The following is a 27,652-nucleotide window of genomic DNA, read 5'->3' as shown; positions in this document are numbered from 1 at the left end:
CAAATTTTGAAGATTTATTTTGCAAATGTAAAGGTCTCAGTCTCTAGGACTCAAAAATTGTGTTTGAAGTGTTTACGTGCCTCTCAAAATGGTTTAGTGTTTCTGTGATGCTAGGATGCAAAATTTGTGATGGGACCAGAGGCCACTGTCTAAGTAATCCACTAATAGAGGTAAACACGCTTCCTTTAAAGAGCTCCTTGGCTCTCAGATGTTCTCAGATAAATACTGTTGAAAAAAACCCCAACATGTTAGTGTTATGAAATAAAAATAACCAAAGGCTCAATACAATAGGCACTTACAGATTCTGTTTATGAAATGATACACTGTGAGGTCCAAGGAATATGCATAAGAGAGCAATTTATATATTTATATATAATCTGTCACACAGGCATACAGCTTACAGTATTGTGCAATAAAAGAGTGTATGTTTTTGACCTTCTATTTTTCCTCATAGCATTTTGTGTACAGTTTAACTACTATATTTGGTGTAATGCAAACAACTACACTACCACAGATTATCTGTTACTAATTACTTCTGTATCAGTTTTCATTTTCCTGTTGTGTAAAGCACTGTTCGTTTAGTGCATTTCTCACAGAGACCCCAACCTTATTGAAATAAGTTCTCAAATACTCTTGTAATATCAAACACTGAATTGTTGCCTAGCCCTCCACACAGCTAGATGTCATGCTGCAGGGTTGAGTGTGCTCCATTTCTGTTAGAGGGCATAGTGGAGCCGGTGGGCAGAGTGGGAGAGTTACTGGAAGAGCCTAGTAAGATTTTTCCCCAAGCTGCCAGGGTGTTTAAAAATAACAGTGCTGCTTTGAGGACAAAGAGCAAGAGAAGGTACAGGGGCAGGCAAAGATAGGGCTCTACTAATGAAATGCTCAGGATCTGAAAAAAGAGTCACCCTGTCCAGGCTGCTTGGATAGGAGCTCTCCCTTTCTTTACAGGCCTAGACTCTTACCGTTAATTTTTTAATTCGGTGACAATGCAAAGGGACTTTTTTGGGGAGTGTGGGGTGGGGCTGTATGTGGATTTGGTTTGAGGGGTTTTTTTGACATGAAGACCATTTGTTGCCCATAAAGATATCCAACAGCTTACTTATCACTCTTTCAGCTTTTTCTTAAAATCGGATTTTACAACATAATAGTACATCTCAGAATAATAAAAGGGGCCCCTAGAGCACCCAGACACTGCAGCAACAAAGTAGCTCGCTGTTGAAAAGCCTCCATTAGACTCCAAGAATTAGGTCTCTAATAACCATTTTGTTTTCAAATGGTTGGTCTCACAGATCTGCACTGCATACTCCAAATTTCCCAAGATAGTGACAGTTTTCTTCCAAAAGTTCAAGTTTCTGACAATTTATTTCTTCCCTTACCGCAAGTCTGTCCATCTCTCCAGTCTCCTCAGCATTTCAGCTGCTATGGAAATTGCACTAGCCTGTTACCATACTAGAACTATTTCAACTCTCGAGTTCAGAACACGCCAGAATCATGGTCCACATGGGTCTTTTTAGACTACAGTCTTTACTCACATCCTCTCCACTAGAACAGAAAAATGTGATAGGTGATTTCCACACAAGATCTTAGGTTCTTGCCTAACACATCGGGTGACTGGCCCAAAATTTATTAGCACTTATTTATTATTAGAACTTTGCTCCTCACCACTGCTACCGAGTCCTGAATATTACCAGGTGGTGAAAAAGCATCTCATTTGCAAGAGCACTCAGCATTAGGCTTAGTCTCGCATCTAAAATATACCTGGGATCACAAACTCAGCATCATCTTGTTGATCTCATTCGGAAAGCTCACTCTCAGATCCTAGAGCACACTTACCAGATTGGACCTTGAAGAAGGCACATCTGAAGACAGACAAGTACTGTACTGTTGGTGACCCTTCTATCCCAACAGTTCTGTGCACTGAGAATATATCTGCAGTGTAAGACATCTGGCATACGTACCATACCCTGTGTGAGGGCCTGAACTATGTATGCCTTTCTAGGCATAAGCTCTACCATGTTCCAGTGGGCATTCACAATATGATGCTCATAGTGCAAGAAACAGAGAATGAATGTTTAGCCAATGGTTGCAGCACTCAGCTGGGTGAAGGACAGCAAAACGAAACAACTTCAGTAAAAGAAACTGGCAGTGGCAGCCTGTCCTTGACAAGCTAGCTGGGAGAGCACTGCTGAGCACATTGCCCTTGCCGAATCACCCATCCCTTTCACTAGGTGAAGGCCCTGGTGTCTAATGCAGGGCTATGGGGTTTGCAGCACAGGAAGTGTAGAATGAGGCTGTTAGTCTGTGGTTATGCACAGGACCACAAGGATGCAGAGGACCTGCTGCACGTACAGGTTGCTGTACAGCACACGTCGCATGCCGGGCTCCCTGCACCATGCACTGTAGCAGCCCTTCACAAATGCAGTAAATCGGAGCTGCTACGCGCAACGTGTGGAGCATAACCACAGCGTATCACGTGCAACAGTCCCTAATTACAGGTAAAAGGACAGAGTCATTTTTGTGAACTTCATTCTGAAATTCTGAATACGGTGAATTAGGTTCAAGCCACATGAGATAAACTGATTCCTGGATCTGAACTTTTATCCAGAAGCATTCAAACTCTGCCTATTCTGCCTATGTAACACAAGTTCACCGGTCATGCCACGCCACCCCAAAAGCACCTGATGGTTAAATATCCGGGATATAGATTACCAGTCTGGGTCCTGTCCTCCCAAAATATTGCCACTTGTCCTCTTCGTCTCTCTTCTGCTATCTGCTTTTTGCCCCCAAAATGAACAGAAATTGAAAACACAGAGAATTCAAGAATTTTCAGGGAGAAACCAGTCCTGTGTGCAGTACACGTGTTTATGGGCACCAGAGTGACCTTCATTATCCTTGGAGGCATAGGAGAAACTGGGTTTTTATTCTCTTCAAGTGCCTGCCTCCCTGATTCATGTCACCTTTTCACCCCAGTTCACATTCTTGCAAGGAGCATGCATAAAGCAAAATAGCAACCATGTACAACTAGGGGCAGTGCCCTGTTTTACAACACAAAGCAGAGAGCTGTAGGCATTCTTCAGAAATTGAAAAGCTAGCAAAAAAAGGGTGTGTTGGGGTATATGAATTTTACCTTCATAATTACCCTGTTATTTAAAGCTAATGAATAATTACTACAGCAACCTTGCTGTCATACAGTATGCACCTACTCACCCGCAGCTCAAGATGAAACCAGAGAATCACATTTGGGGCCCAGTCCTCCAAATACATCTTATTGAGCTTAATGCTTAGTTTGCCAACATCTCATGGCATTAAGCACCATTTACTGCATCAGGTCCTTCACTGGCATTCATTGGTCTCAAAACAATTTCAAGTTAATCACATCTAGGGTTTTTTTTATACTTCAAAATTCTTGGCAATAACTCTTCCATTCATGTTTACATTGACCTACTGATTCTTTGTTGAAATTTCTTCTAGCATTTAAAACTTTTTACATGCTGAACTTCTCTTCAGAGGTGCTGCTGACAAGGAAAAACCAAAACCCTTCATTAGTACATGTGATCCACAATAACTGAGAAATCCCCAAAGTGAAAGTAAATTCAAGCAAACTGAGTGAGCTGAAAATTTTTGCAACTTTTACAACACTAAAGCTTTGAAAAAATTAAGACACTGTGTCTATATTCTCCTCCGCAAATCTTGCAATAGGGCCAGTACTAGAAGAGTTAAAATGGCTCTCCTACAAGCAAACTTTATCTGCATTTGCCTTTTAAGCACAGCAGATTTTCTGACTACTGTGTGCTCCTGTATGAGAATCAGATTAAAAACAATGTTTGAAGAAAAAAAAGACAGAAAATACTAACCTTGAATGTTCTTTCCCCATATTATCCCCTCTACAGGATATACAGGAGAGAGGTTGATTCTGGTAAAGAGTGGTGCAACAGCAGATGAAATTCCACTAGGATTCTGGGTCACCAGAAAGGAATAAATACTTTATTACCTTAATGGAATGCAGGTAGACTTTATTCAGGTGCATTATCAACAATGAAGCCACTGTTTCATACACAAAGAAAACAGAAATAAGCCCACTTTAGGCAAATGTGGGGAGTTTGGAGGAGGTGTTTTTTGTTTGGGTTTTTTTTGTTTGTTTGTTTGTTTTAAAGACATCCTTGGAGAGGTGCAGGAAAAGAATGCAAGCTGCCTCACAGAGCAAAGCACTGACCTTAGCTCACTTCTGAGTAGAGGGAAAAGAATGTGTGCAATGTCTCTTTTGCCTCTCCTACTAATTTTCTCCCCAGTATGTGGTACAGGCAGCCAGAAGAGAGGAACAGGCCAGCCCTTCTCTCACCATCCCAGGGGGAGATGCACAGAAGCACTGTAAGGAGCAGAACCCAGCACATGGACTGAAATTCACCCCATCTACAAAGAGACTTTTATGGTCCCTGTCATCACAGTTCCAGAGTTCTGGCAAAATATGCCTATTTGTGCATTATCACTCAAGATAATCAGGGTGATCTATTTGTTATTACCACTAAAATTGAAGCGCAGTTATTAATTAGGACTACCTATACTGTAAAAGAATTTAAGACTAATTTCTAATGCCCATCACTTAAAGTCTATGTTCAGAACTCATCCCTCTTCTCCACATCAATGCTGTTTTGATGATACTTCTCAGCCAGAGTTGTAGTCTGCTGGTACAATGTAAAAGCAAAATTATCAGCTCTATACATATCGTACCAACATAAAGCAGAGATAGTTAAAAGGTATGAGATTATATTGTCTTCTCTGTCAATCTCAGAAGCATTTTGTTTGATATTTTCTAATGTAACAAGCTTTTACAGTGCAGATGCACAAAATACCCATTACTGACATCACATCAGCCTGCATCACCTGCAGGTGGTAATTTCCTAGGTGGTTTGCTCATTTTCAGCTATCTTTCCAGAATCACCTTGGCACAGATGTCATATTCCCCACAAGAAAGGAAGGGCATAGTATAATCCCCATTTTAATGCTGAGAAAGAGAGCTGAGCAGATTTCCAGTGATCAGAACAAGAACGAACAGAAATTGGGCAAAGTTCCTGGACTCCATTGCTATCATTAGAGCAATTCCCTTTAACAGCCAGCTACAGGTAGATCCAAACTTCCTCAGTTTTATTTCTCTAACAAGGTAAAGTACAGGCTAAATACACATAAACGTTTGCCATCTTTGGAACTGAAACACTGAGCATTATTTGCTTTGGACATTGAATTTATCTGGTTCTCACAGGGGACAGACACAAGTCTAAACCACTAAGAAAAGACACATATATGGTATTTCTGGAACGGATAGCAAGAATTCTGGAAACATTCCTTATAGCTGTCCTCCCTGGACTTCTGCTCCTTCATAAAGAGCGTGAGCTGAATCTGGTCATCAGTTCTCAGTTATACAGACTAAAATAAACTAAAACCCTTCTTTGTTGATGTGAACCAAGCAACTGGAAATTCAGGGAAGGATTGAGGTCCCACCCTGGAAATCCCACGCCTTCAAGTGATACCACTTGTGATATGTTGAGGATGGCAGACAGATGCTAGTGTGGAGATAGGCAAGAAGACAGCCTAAGCTGAGCAACTTCACATGAAATTAGCACAAAACCAAGAAAGCTGCCAGGCAGGCACTGGACACTGGTCTAGTCAGACTTTCTGGGTCACAGAACAGAACTTTATTCTTCTGACCACAGCAGAACACACAGACCACCAAAAAACCACACAGGAGGAGAGGTCAAGATGCTTTCTCAGGGGAATGCCATGGGGCAAGTTTATCACTCAAAGCTGTTTCACCTTTCAGACAGCAAACACAGTAGAATAAATCATTATTAGGGTGGGCGCTGTTCTGCTCTTGGCCCCCTTTTTGGGCTGCTTTTCCCTCTAGTCTAGGCATCATGCAGATGGGCAACAGGTCCGAGTAAAAGCCTGTCACACTACAAGGCTGCTCTGCTGGGTTCAGAGCTACCTCTTCCCTGGGAAATGTTGCAAAAAAATGCTTGTTGCTCTACAAGAGGGTAACAGAGTAACACAAGAAAGGCCCTGACAGTTGTCCTACTGTGGCCATTAGGAGGGGAAAAGCTGTGTCTCTCTTCACACTGAACCTGAGTTTATCATGGCTCAGGGTTTTTCCACCTCCTCCTCCTCTCCTCATCAGGAAGAGGATGGAAAGCACGAAGAGAATAATGTCACAAAGTCAACAAGAGAGTCACTTCCATTAAAAGGGATGGAGGAGGAGGAAGGAAAAGGCAGCCTGGGGGTGGAAGGAGCAGTCCGAGAGCTTGTTTGCAGGGGAACAAAGGCAAACTAAACAGGGAGAGTCAGAGCAAAGACATCACTGACTGTCAAATGCCTCTGAGGGTGCTGTCTCAGGAGTAAAGCAGCACTGCTGTTTGTCACCTTAAAACACACACCTGGCCACCTTGCTCCCATTTGCTTTGGGGATTGACACACTTTTGCATGTGTGCTTCTCGGTGTTAGTTGACTTATACTAGCTCTCCTGAGAGACCCTGCGGAGACATGGGGAAAGAGAGGCAAAGAAAGGCCAAGCAACTGAAGCTCGTGATTGTGCATCTCAAGTTCTGGTTCTCAATTCACTTACAAGGAAAAAAAAATAGACGGTTGGATAGGACAAACATTGCTGAATCTTTGCTATTAAATGAAACCAACTCTCATTATTTCTGCACTTGCCTTGTAATTGTGACAAGCAGAGTAAATGCAAATGCACTCTAGTTAATTTTAGTTTTCTGAAACCACATAAAAATGAAGCAAAATTTGGATTTGGAATATTATCCATGTTGAAATAAAACTTTATAACACCTTCTGAGACAGGCATAAAACTGTTGCTGCATATCAAAACAATGAAAAGACAGCCCAGTGCGTGTTAATGTGGCAGCTTTACAGTACATTACACCTCTTAGCTATTTTTATAGATTTATAAGAACTGAATTTCCCAGTTGTTCTACCTACCCGCAGGCACCACTGCCATGGATATAAGTCATTCACCCACTCACTGTATGCAAAATGTTAGATACTGAGTGCCCAGGACCAGACCGATTACTCACGAAACCAAAAGGACCATGAACAGCTACCCTGTGGGGAAACACTCAGGTTCAAAGCTATCATTTTCTTCCCTTAAAAATACACTGCTTTTCAGAAATGCAGAAGCTCTGACAAACCACAGAAACAGTTGTTTCAGTTTGATAATATATCCTAGTACAATAACTCAATACCAAAAAGGGTGGACATTAGAGCCTGAATGAACAGTTTCAGAACACCACAGTTAGTGAAAGGTACCTGTAACGAGCTTTATATTTGTACAGTGAGCAAATCCATTATTCAATATTCTCAATAGTATACACTAGATCTCATGGATTAGGAGCTTTTGTGAAGCCTTTGTAACATGCTTCTCCCGAGCCTTATTTCTACCTGTCATTAGTTCTCGTTTCCATGGGAGCTCTCCAGGCATTAGCCCTACAAAAGTCACCTGAGTTACTGAGGAACAGGGAATAAAATACCTGCAGCGATTTCACAGCTGTGCCCGGAGGTTTCAACCATTGTATACATTATTTTCAGACTATGCCCAATTTCCAGGCATTTGGTCCACATGGGGCTATCCTGTTGATCTATTGTGTCTTTCAAGAGCCAGTTTCTTGGTCTGTTGGGGTTTTGATTACCTGACAGGAAATTCTATTTATTTCCTAGCACTGAAGCAGAAAATGTCTCATGATTTAATGAGTCTACAGGTAAAAATCATTTTAAAATACATGTCATCCTCAGAGATCAAGTGGACTTGCCACAATTCTAGATCCTGTATGGTTTATTAAGCAGAGAATAACAGATGTCACAAAAGACATTCAATAAACCAGAAGAATGCTGTTTAAATGATTCGTGGATGGTCAGTCAGGGAACACTTAATGCATATCCGATCATGGAGAATTATTTAATACATGTCTAGAAACAGACAGAGGTAGATATATAAAGACTACTGGGAAGTCATTCACCACCACAAGTCCTCAAGACCAGACAGTTGTTGGGTGCTCTATGAACTGTAAGTTTGGTGGCAACAGAATTTTAGGTGATCATAAGCCCACATCATAAAAAAATAAAAATCTTTTCGAGTACTGCCTCTATGAGAAGCTTCAGAAAAAAGCTACAGCAAATCTATAATGAAGACTTTAGCACCCTCTCCTCATAGCGTAACTAGGAAGCCAACTTCTGACTCACCTGCTCCATCAGAGCTTCAGGCTGTAGTCTCAGAAGCACCTGCTCTTCTAAAAGCCAAAAGAAATTCAGATGACCTAGATAAGCGTGTGACAGGGATGGCAGAAGGTAGTGTGCCCTGCAATAGAGGAAAGTCCTGAATATCAGACTATTCCTGGAGCGCAGGCTAAGGCTTGTGCTATCTGAGAAAGCAGAGACACATGGAGGGGAAAGAAAAAGAAAAAAAAAAAAAAAAAGGATTTGGAAACTGTAGCCAGAGGTGCACAAAGGAATTATTTTATTTTGGTATGACGCCAGGCTCCAGTGGAGCATTGGTCCAGGACTCAGTTTCTGTATATTCAGCTACTTTTTAGGGTGAGAGAAAATGGCATGGATGATGTGCTGGTTTTTGAGCAAGGAGTCCTGGTACTGGTGTGGTCAACAAGTATGATCTAAAATTGAAGATGAAAAGGAACTTCCCAAGCTTCAGTCAAGATACAAATGCTTTAATTTACAAAGCCCTAGGAAGAAAAGGGCTCTGCCCATTCCCCAATCTACAGACCGTAAATACTTAACCGAAACACCGTCTTGCAGATTATTCCTTTTTAAATGGGAACAATCTACTTTTCTAATTAGCAAATATAAACAAGCCTTCTGCCTCCTACTTTCTCCCTCCACCCCAATCTCATCTTCTCCCTCTTCGTGACTGAGAAAGACTTCTCACTCTTCTGGGGATAAAGCAGACATGACATCGGCAAAGATGAAAACTATCTCATATTTGCTTGACAAAGGACAGAAGCTTATATTAGGGGTACCTGGAACAATAGATGCCATGAGCTAGAGTGCTAGGTATGAGACTTAAAGAGAACTCAATCTGACCCCCTGTTCTGTGAGTCGTCTTCTGAAAACTTGCCTGGTCAACCTCCCCTGTAATACCACCTACCCTAGAGGGCTCTTGTTGAGCAGCTGTGGTAAAGACGGTGAGGCATGCTGAGGACAAGGGAATGGATGCCAGCAAGGAACTGCTCTTCACTGTGTTCCTTTCCCTTCAAGTTAACAGGAATTGGAGCAAAGCCTTTTGTAATGAACATAACAAAAGACGATGAGTTGGCCTCAAAGCAGTAATAAAAAAAAATTTAAGAACTCTTATAATAAAAGACACATTCGTATAACTGGGTTTTATTATTTCCCACAGTTTTATTTTAATATGTGACTCAGGGTGTGGAGACGAAGGTGTGATTCAGAGCAATAATGGGACTTTAAAAGCTTGTGCCACAGGGGTGGGCTAGGCCCTCTGGTTGCCATTTACAGGAAGCCCCAAGTCAAACAAAACTACTACCCAGGTCCACGTATGCTTTGTCCACATAAGGTAAAATGTGCATGAGGCATGGTGGGTACACTGGGAGGAACAGACATGAGATGTGTATATGAAGATAGAAAATACTGTGACTAGAGACCAGCAGAAGTGAAAGCACTAGCCTTTAGATGCTGTTAAGTATTGGTAGTATTTAACATCAGGCACCAAAAAGACCACCTAGATACATCTTGGTTCTTAGTCCTTGCAGAGTATTTAACCATGCCCTTTACACTTTAGGAGGCTGAGCACCCTGAAATCCATGCACCACATGGTACCACCAGCAATCAGTGTTGGGTGAGCAAAGATAAATGGGTAAAGCAGATGTTTACAGCTATGGCAGCATGCAGGTGTTCATCCAGCACACTTGGCTTTGGCCTTCTGCACACACCTGCAATTGCTCCACTAAGAACCACCAGCATTTCAGAAAATTATGCTTGCTCCCTTTCCTTCAAGAGATCATCTTCAGAATTGTCAGTGAAGAGAAGCAGATGTTGTTTGTGAATCAGAGGAGTATACCAAGCCTCACAAGGAAGTGCAGCATTCAGCCATAGCCAAGTTAAACAAGATTCTTTGATTTGTCACTGGCTTCCCCAAAGCCCCAAAGATTTGCTTTGAGCTCAGCTTGAATGGCCAACAGCTCAGGTAGAAAAACACCAATTTGTCTGAGCTGTCAGCAGCTCCCTGAGCTATTCCTGAAACACTACAGGACTTGACTCAACAATTTGAGACTCCAGATTAAAATATTCCATGTGCCACAGGTTGGCTGTGGTTGCAGTTCAACAAAGCACTTAAGTGTATTTCATTAAGAGCACTTGCCGAACAGTCTGCTGTCCTATAGTTCCACAGGTGTTACACAGTCTAGATTATCACTATTTTCAACACTATGCACCCTGTAGTGCTGGGCTTCTGCACCTCAGTGCTTTAGAGCAGGCTGCAGTTGGACACTTTGCTCTTCTGAGCAAGATTACCCAAAAAAATGAGGGTTTGCAGTCATGCTATAGGTATGTCTGTCTGTTCATGTCTTCCAAGTTTGAAAGGAGGATGAAGATGGTCAGGAGGCACGTAGGCACATATGTGGGGAGGCAGAAAGAAGCCACTGAAGTTAGGGTGAGCTGTGGGAGATGAAGGCATCCTGCAGCAACATTTGTTGTGTGAACAGACAGAATACTACTGGAAGAGAGGTCAGTGATATTACAAGCAAAGAATGAGCGCTAGATTCTGGACCTCCCCTCTGTTAGAGACACAGCCTTTCACTAGCTTACAAATTCCGTTTGCATTTCCTTATTGTGATGTGCAGACAGCAAGTGAATACCAACACCTGGCTTAAACTGCATCTTTCCAAGAGGTTGATGTGTTCACATGAAGGATGATTGGCCAAATGCACACACACAGAGAACAGCCCAGCTGCTTTCCAACATAATCTCCTTCTCTATTGGCAAGTTGCTCTAGAAAGAAGAAACATGCTGCCTTGGAGAATCTTCTGCTTCTACTTGCATTTGTGCAGGCTGCTCCCTGTTTTGATTGAGGGCCCTCTGCACTCTTGGTAACCCTACAAAGAGGTGCAGCCAGAAAATCTCACTGCACCCACCCACCTCCTGAATTTTGTCAGGCAACACCCAAAGAGCCTAACCCCTTTCTAGGGAAAAGGGCAAGTAGGAGAAAAATCTGATGCTATCATCAAAAACGTTTGGGATGATGCACTGCGCAGCAAATCCCCTACCCCTGCGATGATACTGTCAAAGCCTAACATAAAGAAAAGACATCCTGTCCCTCCTCCACTTGAAAAAGCCCACGAATGATAATACCAAAGGATAATACAATACATAAAACTACAAGTCTCCAGGCAGATTGCAATGGGAAGAGAACATCTGTTTTAGAGATAGGCGATCAAGTCCAGAGAGGTGAGAAATTTGTCCAAGATCACATTAAGCGCCAGTGTCTGAGCATCATTCACTGCTTCCTGGGCTGGGGCACATAGCAGATCTGAGTGAATGGGCTTACTGGCAATCCTACCTACCCGTAGTATCCCTGCTCCCATGCAGCTTTTCTTTAAACACAAATTGTTTTGACTGGGAACCATCCAAGGCTGGCAGGTTATAAATAGCCACCCAGAACTGAAAGAAATCCACTAATAGTGCTGCAGTACCCTTACAGTCCATATTCTTCAAGCAGTGTGAGGAAAGAAAAGTTTGGTGGTGCTGGTCTAGTGCATTTGAGTGGGACAGGTGTATACACCATGCACACCTTCTTGCTCTGCCTTGTGTGTGAACAAAGCTCAAAAGCAACCCAGTCCTTTCTGTCTGAGTGCACCTGTACCCTGCAGCAACCAGAAAGGAGGGGTGGGTGGATGACCTGATGTACTTGCAAGAGCCTGTCATCTCTGTCTCAGCAAATTTTGGGGCCTGAGTTTGTCATTAGTGGGGAAGCCAAGCCCAGATTTTAACCTCCTTGCAGCTCTGTTTTCCCTGTTTACCAGAGAAAATTATTTAATAAAAATTATTCCAGCGGGTTTACAGTGTAGTTTCTGTGAACTCCTTTAATAGTTAAGTACTGGAGGGGACGTGTATGAACTCTAAGCACAATGCACTTAAACCAAATATACATTTCTGTCTGTAAGACAGCTCTTCATCTTGCATGTAGATGAGCTCCTGGATAACAGGATAATCTATTTTATTTGTGGTTCTCTGTGCAAATATTCACCAATACATTAAGTGAAGAGCATGATGCATGCTCCAACTTTGTTATTCTTCTCAAAAATGGTAATATTGTACAGATAAGAAATGTTATCATTTCCTTACTATTCCATGATACAATAGATATGCCAGCTTACTAACAGGAAAGGGAAAAAAAAGCTTTTTTGTATTTCAAAGACTGTTAGACAACCTGGTGTGCCAAACTGGCTTCCCCAATCTCTGAAGTACACAACAAAATAAGGTTCTACAATGGAGTCTCTACCCCAAGCCACTCGCAGCACCCCTGCAAAGCACATTGTGTGGCTCCATTGGACACCTTCAGGCACAGCAATCCCATCTGTGCTGCACAGGCAGGGAACACACCTTTGCAGGAAAATATACTAGCTAGCAGCTGAGACATGACAGCTTCTTATAGCACCCCTCCACTGGAACAGGCCATAGGAGCATACCTTGTCTCTTCCAGGGAAAGCCAACAGGCTAATGTAAAGCCTCTCACCCAGGGCATACAGTTCACAGGCCATTTAGAAAGCTGTTCCTTTCTGTTTCTCAGCTGTTAGTTAACACCTTCCAGGTGAGACCCAGTAACTGGCTGTGTAAGCACTTCCAGTCAGTTCTAGGGCAAAGTCAAACAAGTTGGTTCAAACCACTGCCAGGTGGCTCAGCTAACTTGTTTTATTTTGTCCTGGAAGGCTCAGGAGTACTCACAGGTCAGGAAGAGTTGAGAGGGAGCTCCAAAATCTTGGATGAATGGAGCTAACTGGCATCCTAAGCATTAGTCCCTTTGAAGGCAAAGCCAAGACAGGTTAGGTTAAACACCTTGCCTTGACACAATCAATTATCAGGAAGACAGTATGCAAAAAGGCAGGAGGCAGCAGTCTTCTCCATCATGTCTCAGTGGTAAATCTTTAGACTAGCAGCCTGGAGATTTTCTCTGGCAGCTGACTTACCCCCTATAACCAAAGAGCTGCTCTGCCCCAGCATCTCGAGTGCAGGCCCACAGCACACTGACACAGCCACGCAGCCATGCCTTAGGCCCCCAGGGAAATCTCCAGGCTCTGCTCCCCCAACCACTGCAAGAGCCTATAGAGCACTCAGCAAGAGCATAGCCAGCAGATCCCAACTGTGGCCACATGATGCTATCAAAATGAAGCAGCAGGTATGGTTTCCAGCAACTTAAACACAATCAGAAACAGAATTCCAGAGCTAATGCCATCAGTAGAACTAATGTTACTTGAAGTCTTTAAAACAGACTATACCTTTTCTATGACCTATGGATCATGGTGATAATGGTTGGCCTGATTCAAGAACAACCTCTATGCCTTCATCTAAATTACAATTGGGCCATACTCAGAAAGTGGGAGAAAACACAGCAGAATGATCTCTGATCCTCTGTCCTTCCTATTTTGCTTCTTCATGTATCAGGCACAGATACTCAAGTGTATTGCACGGCCAACATTGGAACATATTCCAGCCGCCCTCACAGCGATGGCTCACTCCCTCGATGGCATACTATATAAAATTGTGCTTTGTAAATATATGCTGAAGGATTATTAGATTTTTTTTTTTAATGACAACATGAACCCAAACCCAATTCAACAAGACTTTTACTACTACAGTAATTTTAATCTCAAGCTTAGATACCAAACTTTGAGAAACAAGTACTTAAAATAATGAGCACAGGAGGCAATTGTCATCACTTTTACTTTAAAATACTGAGTTACGGATCCAGAGTGCCATCTACCGGGCTTCTCAGAGGATGACAAGAGTTCACAGAAAGGAGGGATATCCGAGTCGTGGTTTTCGTCTCCGATAGGGAACTTGTTTCAGTAGATAAAGGGGAAATGGTAGATATGAACTAATTTTCTCTAAACTAGAGCTTTTAACGCTGCCCAACGTCTCATGTTCATAAGCAAGATAACACGAAATAAGAGCCAAGTGACAATTGTCATGTTACCTGTGTAACCGGTTAAAAAAAAAAAATCCTATCCCTCTCAAGGTAATTATTCACAACACACTGACAAACCAGAAAGAAATTTCAAGGTGGATCCCCTGGAATCTATTCAGGCGCCAATATTATTCATTTTAAGTGACCAAACAGAGACTAAGAATTCATGGCTGCACCAAGCTGAGAGCAATTGCAAATGCAGAAGTGAGGAATAAAATTCAGGATGATCTCAGCTGACTGGTGAAATGGTGTAAAGTCAGGATGCTGATATTCAGCTGAACAAGTGGTGCAAGAAGAAAGAAGGGATCTAGCACACAGATGCAGAATAGGGAAGGACAGTGTAGGTAACAATGCAGAGACAAAAGGACTTGGTGGTACTTTTTCTTCTGAAAAGGATGTGAAACAGGTTATGGTGAACCTCAAACTAAAAGCCTAAGTCAACAGCACAACCATGTCACACACACAAAAAAAAAATGTCCCAAGCTGGGAGAAATGTCACTTGTAAGAAATGGAGGTGACTATTCCAACCCAGTTAGCAGTTGTGATGTATTAGCTTCAATTGTCCAACTTAAGACACCGTCTTCAGAAACTGAAGCCAGTCCTGATGACAGCAATAAGAACAGGATTTAGAAAGCATGTCCTCTGAGGAAAAAAATTAAGAAATCAGGGATGCTTGCAATCTATAAAAGAGGAGACTAAAAGAAGTGTTCCAGCAACTGATAAACCAAAGCATAGTATAGAAAAAATAAGACAGTTTCCCAGTGTCCACTGAGGAAGAAAAGATAGAATTCTGTTAATCACAACAAAGAAAATTTAGATTGGTGATTTAAGAAAAGCTTTTTAGTTGTTATAGTGGTGAAATGTTGAAATACTACAGTGTTGTCAGAGATCTTAAAAAAAAAATGCATAAAACAAATGCTTGTTCTGAAATTGATCATGCTTTCAGGCCCCTTTCACCACTGCATTTCAGTGTACTCTGATAACACACCAATTGTACCAGTGCTTAACTGAAACTAGGTTCTTTCAGTAACCCTGGCTCTAGAAACCTCATTCATCCACAACCTACAAATAGCTCTTTACATAATCTACTTACACTCATCTACTTATGAGCTGTCATTAAATATCTTCGAAGGGGTGATACAATTTGAACATACAATGGCCCACTTCATGTAAGTAGAAATTTAGAAATAGAGTTTTTATACAGATATCTAAGTGTCCAACAGTTCACACCTGATGAATAATTTACCTGAAAGACAGCAAACATTCTGGTCACCGGAGTCTACGTATAAAAGCCTGCTGCTCAAAGGGAGCACTGGTGCAGTGAAGTATCTGGCCCTGGCTTTTCTGTACCTTGCCAAAATACAGCCCTTTATAGACGCTGTGGAGGGAGTTATTAACACTAGGTGAGCCTCTGCTGTGTACAAGACCCACATTCCTCCTAGAAAACCTTGAAACACAGTGATGCTGCCTGAAGAATTTCCTGAGTTTCCTGGGATTCCTTTACTCATGGGATTAAAGTTCCCAGGTCTTGCAGAGGACCATGAAAGAGTGGCATCAGTCAGGCCAATCAGTCAGCCTTACCAACTAAGGCTCTTCCCAATGCCCAACAAATTCAATACATTACAGAATTCAGAAGACATACTTCATTGTCAGAAATAAATCAGAGAGCTTCACGGAAGACCTGATTCTCAGCCTACTTTTCCAATTATCTCATCCAGATGCCCATTCAGCAAGCCTGGAACATACTTTTAAAGCTCAGCCCACTCAGAAGCCCCTGTTGTAAGCCTGATACAAATAGCCATTTGCTAACTCCAGCTCTTGGTTACACTCCTGCCCCTTACTGACATGAAAGGGAGTCTTCCCAAAAACTTGAAACAAAAGGAAGAGACAATCTAAGGTTTTATTATAAACACAGACTTCCCACTGCCATACTGCATGCCACAGGACAGTTTTGGTTAAAGATGGTTGCTGGATTTCTGTGTATAGCCCTGCATTCCCAGCACCCGCACTAAACCTTATGGATCAGTGAAGGAGAACTCCACTTACCCCTTGGCACAGTGTGTTTAAATTCTCCTGGAGAGCACTGCTTTGCTAGGGCAAGGCAGTGGAGGGTGTGAAGGATCTTCATACTTGTTGCTAGAGAATGGCTCACACATTCTGGTTACTCAGCTCTCATGTTACCATTTGGCAAGGTACAAACATAAAAGGACATTATTTATAAATAATATTTGTTGTGAATGAAATTGGTAATAATCAAGGAGGATTATAGAAACACAGGCAACAAATTATCATGATTATATTTAATCATAGGAATTACTTTTACCTGGTTCAGATGCTTAGCTAGTTTGCATGAGCTAATTAGCCTCTTTGACCTATTCCAGAACTGTTCCACACTTGCAGGAACCTTTTTCCTGTTGCCATGATTGCAGAGAAGAGTAGCTACCCAAAAAAGCCACTCTGGACAATTTCCTCCTCTATTGGACTAGAGGAAAAGACTCTGCCTTCCCTTTTCAAATGTACATCCCCCATTTTCTTGTTTAGGTACTGGGGAGTCACACAGGAGTCACACACTAATGAGGCTTCCTCTACTACAGCTTTCTGAAAACACAGAGGTACAATATCATGTTACTAGAAATATAAAGAACACAATTTTTTCCACCTTTATCATATAGACACTGAACATGATAGAGCAAGGTGATGGAGAATGGGATGCTTTCAACAAGTAACTGATCCACCTGCACCTGGCTACATTTAGGGTTGCCTGTCGGGACTCATTCACATTAATGTGGAAAGGCTTCATATGGTTCCATGCCACTGATGTCACCTCCCACTAAATGAACCTTCTTCCTGCTTGTATGCTTGCTCTTAATCCTAATGCCCTACAAGTTTCTGTACTACTACAGAAAGGTGACGAAGCACAGAGTAACAGCAATCCTATTGCAGTGGGACCTCACAGTCCCAAGTCAGCCACCAGCTGTGGGGCTGGCCGAATCCCTCTAACATGGGCTTAACAGAGGGCGCATCCACAAAGGCAGTTCAGACCAGAGTCTCCCATATTTTGTATAGCCGTAACAGGCTTTGCACAGGCACTATTCAACATGGCAAACCTTACTCAAGTTTATTAGCAATTAAGAATCACTTTACAATCTCATTACTCCCCAAATTTCCTTTTGCTAAACCAGTCAGCCCACTGCTTTATTTAAAGCTACACTACAAGATAGTTTATCCTTCCCAGTAACTATTTCCCAGCTGTTGTTTATGGTCATCCCATTACATTCAAAGTTGAATTATGTTTTAACATGTATGGTATGTTTCAGTTGTGTAGGGTTGGTTATCTTTTAAGACAATAGAAATTTCTTTAGATGGACACAAAAATAGAGTAAGACTGGAAAGAACATCTACTATCATGGAGAGTCTTTATATTTCTTTAACCTTGCTCTCTTCCCATACACTTCACATACATTAAAGATCACATTCATTTGAAAACTCAGTTGCAGCATCCCTTCATAAATGGCATATTAAATTCCCTTTATTATTTCTTCCCAAAATACAAAAAACAAACTGCATTGTTTACTTCTCTTTTTTTTAGAGCATGAATAACAATGAATGAAATAAGTGGTTCCAAAACTTTAATAATTTCTGTACATTTCAGAACATGGAGAAAATGAGGACAAAAATAGCAACAAAAGAGAACATGTGCAAGCTTCATTGCAACCTCTCTGTGCAGTTGCTATGCAGCAATTGCCTTCCCACAAAGAACTTTGGCTTTTTTGCTTACTAACATTTCATCATTCAAGTAGATACAGTATGTTCAGATCCAAAACAATTTAAAAGAAGTCTTTGCTCTGAGAGCTGTCTCAGATAACCACTAATTAGAATGTACGTGCCCTCTGACTTGCTCATTTTGGAACTATATTAACAATAGGACAGAATATACAACATAAATAAGCAGCCAACACTGCCACAAAAAGAGAAAAGTCCTCTCTTCACCCTCATGCAAAAAACAGTGAAACAGTCAGGCACTCAGCCTAAAGGGGAACAAAAAAAAAAAAAAAGCAGCATTTTTTGGCAGTTAATGTGGGCAACCTTTGTCACTGCTGGGTTTTCCAACAGGTTTCTGGCCCACTGCTGTTTTATGCTCCTGTGTTTTGCTATGGATGTAGGCATATCGAAAGCTCATGTTGTAAACAGCCACCTGCTTACTCCTTCAGCAATAGTAAAACACTTAAAACTTTGAAAAGGGAAGTCATTTATTATGCACACACTGGGAAAAGAATCAGTAAATCAATGTTCTTTATATGGATTTAGGTAAAGAATTTATCCTCTTTCCTCCTCTTTCCAAGGACAAATGAGAAAAATTAAGTACTCTACAGGGGTCCAGGACTACAATCATAAATTAAGTTACCAGCACAGATTTTCTGGCTGTATCCCCTTGCCCATAACCATTATCCCATACACCATGTACTCAGTCTCATGTGGCAGGGAGAGACTGCACTGCTGCTGCACAGCCACCATTGTCCTCCATCACCAACACAGCTGCACACAACCCCATTTTCCCCACCCTGTTTATTACCCCCACTACCTGCTAACTAGGCTAAACTGCTTACAAGCTTATTGCCTGCACTAGGAAGTACATTCTGGCAGAGATACCACAAAGAAGCACCTACCAGAATAATGCTATGCATCTTGAGAAAAGGACAATCACATACCTTTATCTTCATCTCCCAGGGCAAGGGAACAGGTCCCTTCAAATGGACATTTGTAAGATCCCTACTTGGGTGGGCAGCCAAGGGGTTGTGTCTCCCCTGTCAGAGGACTCAGTCGTGGCCCATGGAGCACACACTGCCCAGCCGGAAAGGCTGCCTATTCCTTCTGGGAACAGCCCCATGCAAAGGCAAGGGCACAGATGCCACCCTCAAGGATGAAACTCACGAAACAGGATCTGGTGCTGAAACCGTAAGGTGTAACAGACAATATCCTGGCCTTGCTGAGCCACAATCAGATGTGTCAGTTCATTAATGTTTCTGCTGCAAAAGGTTTTCTTGGGATGAAGCTGAGATTTCACCCCATGGTTCTCCTGCGCCAGCTCTGTTCTTTTAGCCTTCTTCAAAACGCACCCTATGTCAAAATTCACCTATGTGAACTGGATAGGAAGACAGAATGCTCTTAGGATTCCTCTGCTTTTCTCAGCTTTAATGGTTCGTTGGATACCTCTCCTAAGAATAGTTTTCTGGTGGTTTTCTGTTAGGTTTTTCCTTTCTTATTACCAGTAAAATACTTGAAAACATATAAGTAAAGTCACATAGTTGTGCCTCGTAGCTTTCGGCAAGGAGAAACAATTACAGTACAAAGCATTCATATCAGCAGGCAGAGAGCACACTTGTATGAATACTTAGCATTTTCCCTCACAAAGCCGCCTAAACTGTCCAGAATGTTTTTAAAAAAAAAAAAAAAAATCCTGCAGCTACTGCATGGTTGAGTTGAAGATGATTATTAGAGTTAATTGAATTCTAGTATTAGTTTTCATTGCCCCACAGCCAGCATGCACTGTTCCTCACTAATCAGTGTAAGAGATTTTTATCTTCCACACAATACCATAAAGATTGTACACATATTTCAGAGCAAACCAATATTTCTACCACAGCAAAAGAAACCAAGTGCAGTGTTATCCTTCTAAGTGGTCATTCATTTAACAGAATCTGTGGTTGTTCTGTAAAGGTTAATTGATCCTAAACTTCATTAGACTCTTAGAACTCAGCAATACAGTTAGTAACAAAGTTAGCAACACCGTTTGTTCCCATATTTCTTGATTTTTCTACTTTTTGAATGAAGTTCAATCTATTTTTTTTTTTTGCTTTTACAAAAGAAATAGACTGTCATAGACAACTTTCACGGAGTTAATCATAATGTCCAATAAGACTAGCATGTAGAGACTTTCAGAGGTACTAGAAATTACTTGAGCTGCTACCAGTGAAAAACATAGCTCTGAAACAATCATTTAAACCACTAGAAGAAATACCTAAAACATCAGGTTACTTTTGAACATCTGAAACTTTGTTTCTAGTCTTTGCATTTCCCTGTCTTTAAAAGGATAACAGTAGTACTGTTTACATAGTCCAGAAAGTAATTCTTCTTGTAAAATGCTTCCTTATAAAAAGGACATAGTAATTCAATAAAAGGACATTTTAGAAGTAGTTAGTGAGGCAGTTCATTTAGAAACAACAATTCCACAGAGCGATAGATCAATTTAGGAAACAAGTCTCAGCCCCTGAAAATCAATAAGCCTTTCTATAACAGCAGCAGTATAAAGCAGCTTTATAAAGTAAAATCACTTACGATTATCAGCTTTGTAAGAATAGTCCACTGATTTCCTCAAACAACTCATCAGTTTTCAGGTCATACTTTTCATTCTAAAGTCAAGCAAAATCAGACTGACATCACCACAGAAACTTCCCACCTTCCTTCTCCCATTGATACCATCCCACCACATCCAATTTCCATTACTGTGTTGGTTGCCCCACTGATGCACACTAACTCCTTCCCACACCTCCCAGATACCACATAATCTTCTTACGAAAATTTTCTAACCTGTGCGTTTTCAGAATAGGTCACCCATGTGGGGATCCTCTCTGAAGATAGAGCTGCTCTCAGGAAGGCATTCATCGTGACTTGTAAACAAAGAATAAACCAGGGATTTCCATCAATAAACCCTTGGCTGTTACAGCCTGAGGGAAGAGCCCAGGTTCCCAAGCTACGATTTTGTTTTCTGATTTCATCTGAGAGCAGAGGAGACACCGTCCATTGACACTCTTATGAAGGCAGCTTGTTCACAGAGCAAAAGATTTGTGAATTACTACATGGCATTATTTCCTTACATTTACCTTGGTATTCCTACGTCCTTGCTGCAATGAAGCATCCCAACATTTATGCTCCATCCCCTGTGTGAGGAAAGGAAATATTTATTATTTCCTTAAGTTTGCCAACAGATGACTCCAGCTGCAGCTCATCGACAGCCTGCTGCCTGCCCAGCAAGGCACCTGGGGCAGCGGGGAGGGCTGGGGGGACGCCCTCAGCACCCGCAGGTGCCAAGGGGGCTGGTACACACGCGGGCTGGGGGGGTAACTCCTTTCGGAGGGGTCTGAAACAAAGCGAAGAAACTAACATGAAAAGTAAAGGCAGAAACCAAGCAGTCAGCATTTGGGCATTGCCCTGTTGATCTTAACTCTGCTTGCTTGGCCACACGCTGTCAGTACTGATGACAAGCAATAAAATGTTTTTTCCTTTAAATTATTGCACTACCACAACTAATAAAGCACAACAGTAGGTGGACCACCGCTGAGAAGATTGGTGTGGAGACAGCGCTGTGAAAGTGAGCCCTAAGCGGAGTTAGGTCGGTTGGACACAAAAGTCATGCAAAATGAGCCCTGGGCACGCAGGCTACCTGGGCGCTGGGGCAGACCCTGCTGCCCGACGAACCAGATGACCAAATTGGTCGCTTGGCACTTACCAAACCGTGCTAACTTTGGTGTCGCTGCGGTTGTTTCCCCCCGCTCCCCGGGGGACACGTTTGCAGGTTTCTCGGAGGTGGCTGTCCCGCCCGGCACACGCACCTGGCGCCACACGCAGCCCTCTCGGGCACTGCCGCCCTGCCGGGACCCCCCGCCCGCTCCCCGCAGGCGCCTCTCCTCAGAGAGGCGGCGACGGCCCCGGCACCTTCCCGCCGCCGCCGCGCGCCCCCCAGCTCGGACGCCCCCTCCCACCCCCGGGCCGGGGGCGGCGCATGCGTGCGGCGGCGGCGGCGGGGCAGAGCGGCGGGGGCAGCGATGGCCGGCGGGCAGCATCGCGGCGCGCCCGGCGGCCCCGAGCGGGTGGCGCTGAAGAAGGAGATCGGGCTGGTCAGCGCCTGTGCCATCATCATCGGTAAGGGCCCGCGCCGCCGCCGCCGCCCGGTGTCCCCGCGGGGCAGCGCGTCCCGCCGCTGCGCGCCCTTGGGCAGCGCTGGCAGCCCGTCCCGCAGCCCGTCCCGCAGCCCGTCCCGCTCGGCTGAGCCCCGCGGGGCGCTGGGGCGGGGGCTCGGGGCCGACCGGCGCGGCGAGGAGCGGCGATGCGGCGAGGCACAGCACCCGCGGGCAGGTGCACCGGGGCGACAGCTGCCCACCCGCGACCGGGACCAGGACGGTCACCGGGCGATGTTGCATGGGACGGCGCCTCTCGGCCAGCGGTGAGCTGGGTGGAGGGAGAGAGCGGTGGACGGGACGGTGCTCCATTATCGCCTATAATGCATGGTCCTTCTTGAGGTACCAACAAAATACGAGTAAAAGGCCCCGCTACCCCAGCCGTTCGGCCAAACACAAAATTGTGAGATTTTCTAAAGCGTTTTCCTGACGGCCTTTTGAGCTGTTAAGGCTTTATGTGGCTCTTGTTTCTAAGGCTAAAACAAAAGTTTATTCTTTTATCTGAGATTGGGGTCCTTCAAAGTGAAGGTGGGAGCTTGGGCTTTCAGAAAGCCACCAGATATCACGGGACCCACGATAGCTGTGCGGGAGTTGGCAGCACGGCCATCGGCAGCGATGTGCTCTCCCGCTTCCCGCGCCTGCTGATCGCTGGCAGTGCCTTTTCCAACAAACCTTCTGGTTTGTGTTCCAGAGCTGCCAGCCAGCGGGGCTGAGCCTGCTTCTCACGCTTCTCCCGTAGCGGAGCCTAAACCGATAAATCGAGGCAGGCTGTGCTCAGCACCTTCCCTCAGCGTGCTCTGTCGCTGTGGTGTTTGGGCTAGAGAAGTGGGGGCAAGCCTGGGGAAGGAGCAGTGTCCCAGCTGAGCCTGTACAAACCCAGTGAGCCTCAAAACCCCACGGGAAGACCCAGCCATTGCCTTCTCCACCATGAGCTGTTGGAAAGACTTGCAATGACGGCTGGGGCAAGCTCTGTGGCAGCGCAGGGAGATGGCAGTGGGCACCACAGGAGCTGCTGCATCCGTGGCAATACGCTGTGCAGTAGCAGAATTGGCTGGGACTTCCTCTTGTGTCTGCGCAAATGATGTCCTCAAGCTTGAGGAAAAGGACTTTACTGCATAAATCCTATAGGTTGTCATACTATCCTACTGCAATTTTGTACTATTAGCCCTGTATCCCTTTATGCCCCATTTAGGTGGATTGGGTCTTGCAAAAAAAAAAAAAAAAAAAAAAGAGAGACATTTTAATGCCATTGAACAGGATCTCTTGCATCGTGGGCAAGGCTATTATATAAAAGTATTTCATTCTGTTCCCATAGCGAAATACTAAAATCTAATGGGCAGCTATAACTGCAGTTTGTGGGAAGATGTGTTCTAGGTATACAGACATACCTTTACATTGAATCCCTTGGCATATTTAAGCGGGAAAATCTAGTTTCTGGATCTCAGTGGAACACCGATGACCTTGTGTAAGAGTGGCGTACCTGTGGGTATTCAATGAGGCACAGTGCTGTCAGTAAGGCACTTCCAGGGTTAGGTATCCCCTGAGTTGCTGCTGGCTGTAGGGACAATTTATGGCATCTATGTCATTTGTTCGTCCTGGTATTAGGTAATTGTATCTCGAGACTGCTACCCTGCTCTCTCAGATGACTACTCAGTCAACCTTTCATCAACCTGACTCATTTGCAACATGTTGCAAGCAGAATACGTATATATAACTCTTGTACAAAATAAATCTTGTGAAACAGCCTCTCATCTAATCAAAGACATTTGAGTAGAGAAAAATATTGACATTTATGATAAAGTCTAGTACTGTCAAGCAGTTTAAGTGTTATCGGCATTACCAAATGAAGCCTAAAAATTCTGCTGCAAATTCCATATTTTGATAAAAGAAGTTTGAAAAACAACCCTAGGATCTTATTTTGGGGTTTGATTTGTTAGTGTGCAGGTGGGTGAAATTATATCATGTATCACAAAGTCTTCAGTAACAAACTGATATATAGTAAGAGTATAGTATAGCTTTATAGATGTCACTACATAAAACATGACAGCCTGTAATTAGAGGACACTGTAAATTATACCAAATTAGCTTGCAAGCCATTATCGAGTTAAACAAGAGAAATGTTATTTAAGACTCTTGCAGCAAAAAACTAAACTACTTGATCTGAATTGGTATGAGGCAACCTGTTAGCTCACAAATTTTCTGTATGATAAAATTTAACATAAGGGGAAGACTTCTTTCCAAATGATTCAATGTGGGGAAAAAAATGGGTGCAGTCGGTGTCATAGCCTTCTGACCTGATGACAGACCAGGACTCATGTCATCATGGATTTCCCATTTCTGGGTGAGGGAGACAAGCCCTTTTCCCTTCAAGGGTTTAGACATCAGACTCTGATGTGTCCCATGGCAAAGTTCTTGAGAACACCAAGAAAAAAGAAGATTCCTTTGAAAAAAAACCTGTTCTTGCTCTGCATGGAGCTAAAAGAAGATTATGCTCTCTATGTTTCTTTAAATGTTCCTGTAGGTTATCTTTATGCAAATAGTGTATAAAAGCGCAGACACAAAAAAAATGTAAGAGGATGTTTTTGCATTATCAAATAAAAGTTTGATGCTGTGATCTGCCAGCATTACAGCAAATGCTCTGTTTTAGCTGACTGCTTTACAATTCTAATCAGCTGCAGGATGGATATAGAGAACGATAATCTTCTAGTAATTAGTAACAGGAAGAGGAAACACGAGGGAGTGTTTGGAAAATACTGTAAATATGAGCCTATAAATATGCGATTAATAAGCTCGTGGTTGCCTTCTATACACTAATTCTGCTTGTTTAAAATAAAGCATTATATGATTTGTAGTTGGAAGAAAAAAAAAACAGATCGTCTACTTTGTGCTCCCTAGCATAATGAAATGAGGGGAAAGAGAAGGCTTGGAGGAATGAACACTATTACCTGGTATATTTGAGAGTTTTCCAGTAATGTCAGGGTCTCTCAATATTTCATAGTCCATAAGGACCCCATGAAATTTCATAGTTGCATCTGAGGAAATAAAAACTACCTCTAGATGCAGGTACATCACTTCATCCAGCTTAAACATTACAGGCATCTGGGTGTTAGAGCTAAGGAGATGCTCAGTCTGCCCTGTGAACATGGGGCACGTACTGGTTCGGGGAGCAGTGACTCTGTTACGAGAGGGCAGAGGCAGCCCTCATCCTGCCATCCTGCCAGCTGCCCTGCAGCTGCCGTGGCCTGTGCTAATTCCATGCAGAGCAGGAGTTTCTTTTCCGTCTTCTTTCCATGTTTTGAATTAGAGGACAATTTTCTTACTACGTTTACAACTGAGATATTTGTCAATATAATGAATTGCTATGCCATCTTAATACACTCACAAAACATTCTTTCAAATTTTTATCCTCTGTTTATAGAGGTTTGAAAAGCTTTGCCCTAAGAAATACCAGTTCATCTAACAGAAAATATTCAGAAAAAATAGCAGAACAAATACCAGTTCATCTAACAGAAAATATTGAGAAAAAATAGCAGAACAAAGTACATCAAATTAGGAATAAAATATCCCTGTTTTATATCCACCCCATAGGGTGGTCTCCTGATTTCTCCCAGCAGCCTAGCTTTCTCACCACTCATAAGACTATCCTTCATTACTTTATTTGTTTATTGTTTGCATACAAACAAGCCTACTTAGAGAAGAAAGCTGTTTCCGAAGGTTGTTTCATGTTGAGGCAGAAGACACCTCTTTGGGATATCCTAATGTAAATGCAGGTACTAAATACAAAACCTTTCTATTTTAATGCTAAAAAGAGACTGATACTTAATGACTGTAAAGCTGAACACAGTGTTTAGTAGTAGTAACAAATCTTTTTGGCAATTCATCTCTGCCACAGAATTTTGGAAAGTGCCCGAGACTCACTGGAGGAGCACCCAAACTGCTCTGTGTTAAACATGGCTACGTACAGTGAAAACAAATCTCTCACAGGCTCCAGCTATTAATAATCTTCTAATGTACTCAATTACATTGCAAATTAAGTTTTCCAATACTCAGATGAAGTGATACAGCTTAAAAAGTAGTAACATATGTGCTTTATTATCTACTAAATAATAACTTACAGATACCATCTAATTGCTTGAAAACCCAGTTAGTACTTATTTAGCAGATACAGAAATCTAGGCTATATTTAATTCAACAGTTATTTTATGCACTTTCTACATAGATGGCTTTATATCTTATTTGTAGAGCTATATGATTTTTATTCAGTGCCTTCAATGAGAGTTTTGCCTATGTAGATGAAAAACTAAGTAAGAACCTCCATGACTTGGCTCTGTGTAGTTTCAGCCACATTCCACTGTTCCTTAGAAAAGTACAAGAATTAGAAACAGCAGCCTGATTAAAGTCCGATACCAGCCTGATACTTTTGGTCTGAATAATAAAATTCACCATTCTTGCATTAGAAATGTACATGCAACTATATACACAAATTGCATGTATATGACATTTAACAAGAGATGTTTGACTTTTTTTTAATACAGATCAAGTAATTTTATATAAAACAAATAGTTAAACAGCTCTCAAAACATTTGTTCATACAGCTTGTAAAACTGCATGAAAGTAGCCATAGGGTCGCGCTCATGTTACGAAGTCTGTTGTATACACGTGAATGATTTTATGTCAGGCTATATAAGACCCATTAGAAGACCTATAAATTGATCCACAATAAAATGTCAGCTAAAACTAAATACATCTTATTTTGCTGAGCATAGGCGGTCAAGTTATCTGTGTCAGCTGACTTTGGGTTGCTTAAAAAATGCTTGCAGTGTTTATTCTACTCACACACAAGCTTGGTGTAAGATCCTCTGTAAACAGGTTCCTGATTCAAGTCCAATGACAGTATCAAAACTGTTATCAGATGGCCAGCGAGCAATATGTTCAACTACTTCTGGAATTTGTCTGTTCTTCCATAGCTGATGTCAGTCAGTCACCTTATGGATGGTCTCAGCAGAATGCATGCAGGCTGAAAAGCCCCACTATGGTGGAGATGCTTCCTTATGTCAGAATTGTCCTAACATGTAGTGCAAATTACTGTCCACATCATGATAATCCATCAAGGGAATGACCAAACAAATTTCCTTGGTTGTCATTATACCTGCCTGGCATTGTATTTATTTACTAACAATTCTGTATGCATCTACAGGTAAGTTTTCATTTATATAAATATTACTTCCAAGGGCAGCGCTCCAAGATAACACCAAGTTCAGAGGTATAATTGCACTGGATGTGATTTTTCCTCCTTGCCATTAACAGAAAACTATTTACCAGCCTTCCTTGCCGCTATGTCTCTTGCTCTTCTGATGTGCCCTAAATCCTGCAGATGGTCTTTATAGACAGAAATTTACTACAGGATTCAGTAAGCTGCTAGCTTAACACTGGGGAACAGGAACATATGGAACTGGGAATAGCCTTCATACTCACGTTTTTCATT

At 42.5% G+C, this 27,652-nt stretch overlaps 1 protein-coding gene across 1 annotated transcript in view; it reads left to right on the top strand.

The window, feature by feature from the left end:
* The first annotated feature begins 22,011 nt into the window (after positions 1-22,011).
* Positions 22,012-27,652, top strand: part of SLC7A10 (solute carrier family 7 member 10) — a 46,020-nt gene continuing 40,379 nt past the window's right edge. Inside the window, exon 1 of the mRNA XM_087739266.1 lies at positions 22,012-22,132. Within this exon, the coding sequence (XP_087595392.1) occupies positions 22,036-22,132 (97 nt within the window). The 5' untranslated portion in view covers positions 22,012-22,035. The remainder of the gene's footprint in view (positions 22,133-27,652) is intronic.

This window comes from Nipponia nippon, unplaced genomic scaffold, assembly GCF_047370975.1.
Source record: "Nipponia nippon isolate SJK-2023a ecotype South Korea unplaced genomic scaffold, ASM4737097v1 scaffold_7, whole genome shotgun sequence".
Classification (NCBI taxonomy): Eukaryota; Metazoa; Chordata; class Aves; order Pelecaniformes; family Threskiornithidae; genus Nipponia; species Nipponia nippon.
The sequence above is the reverse complement of the archived record's forward strand: the minus strand, read 5'-3'. Positions and strand labels throughout refer to the sequence as shown.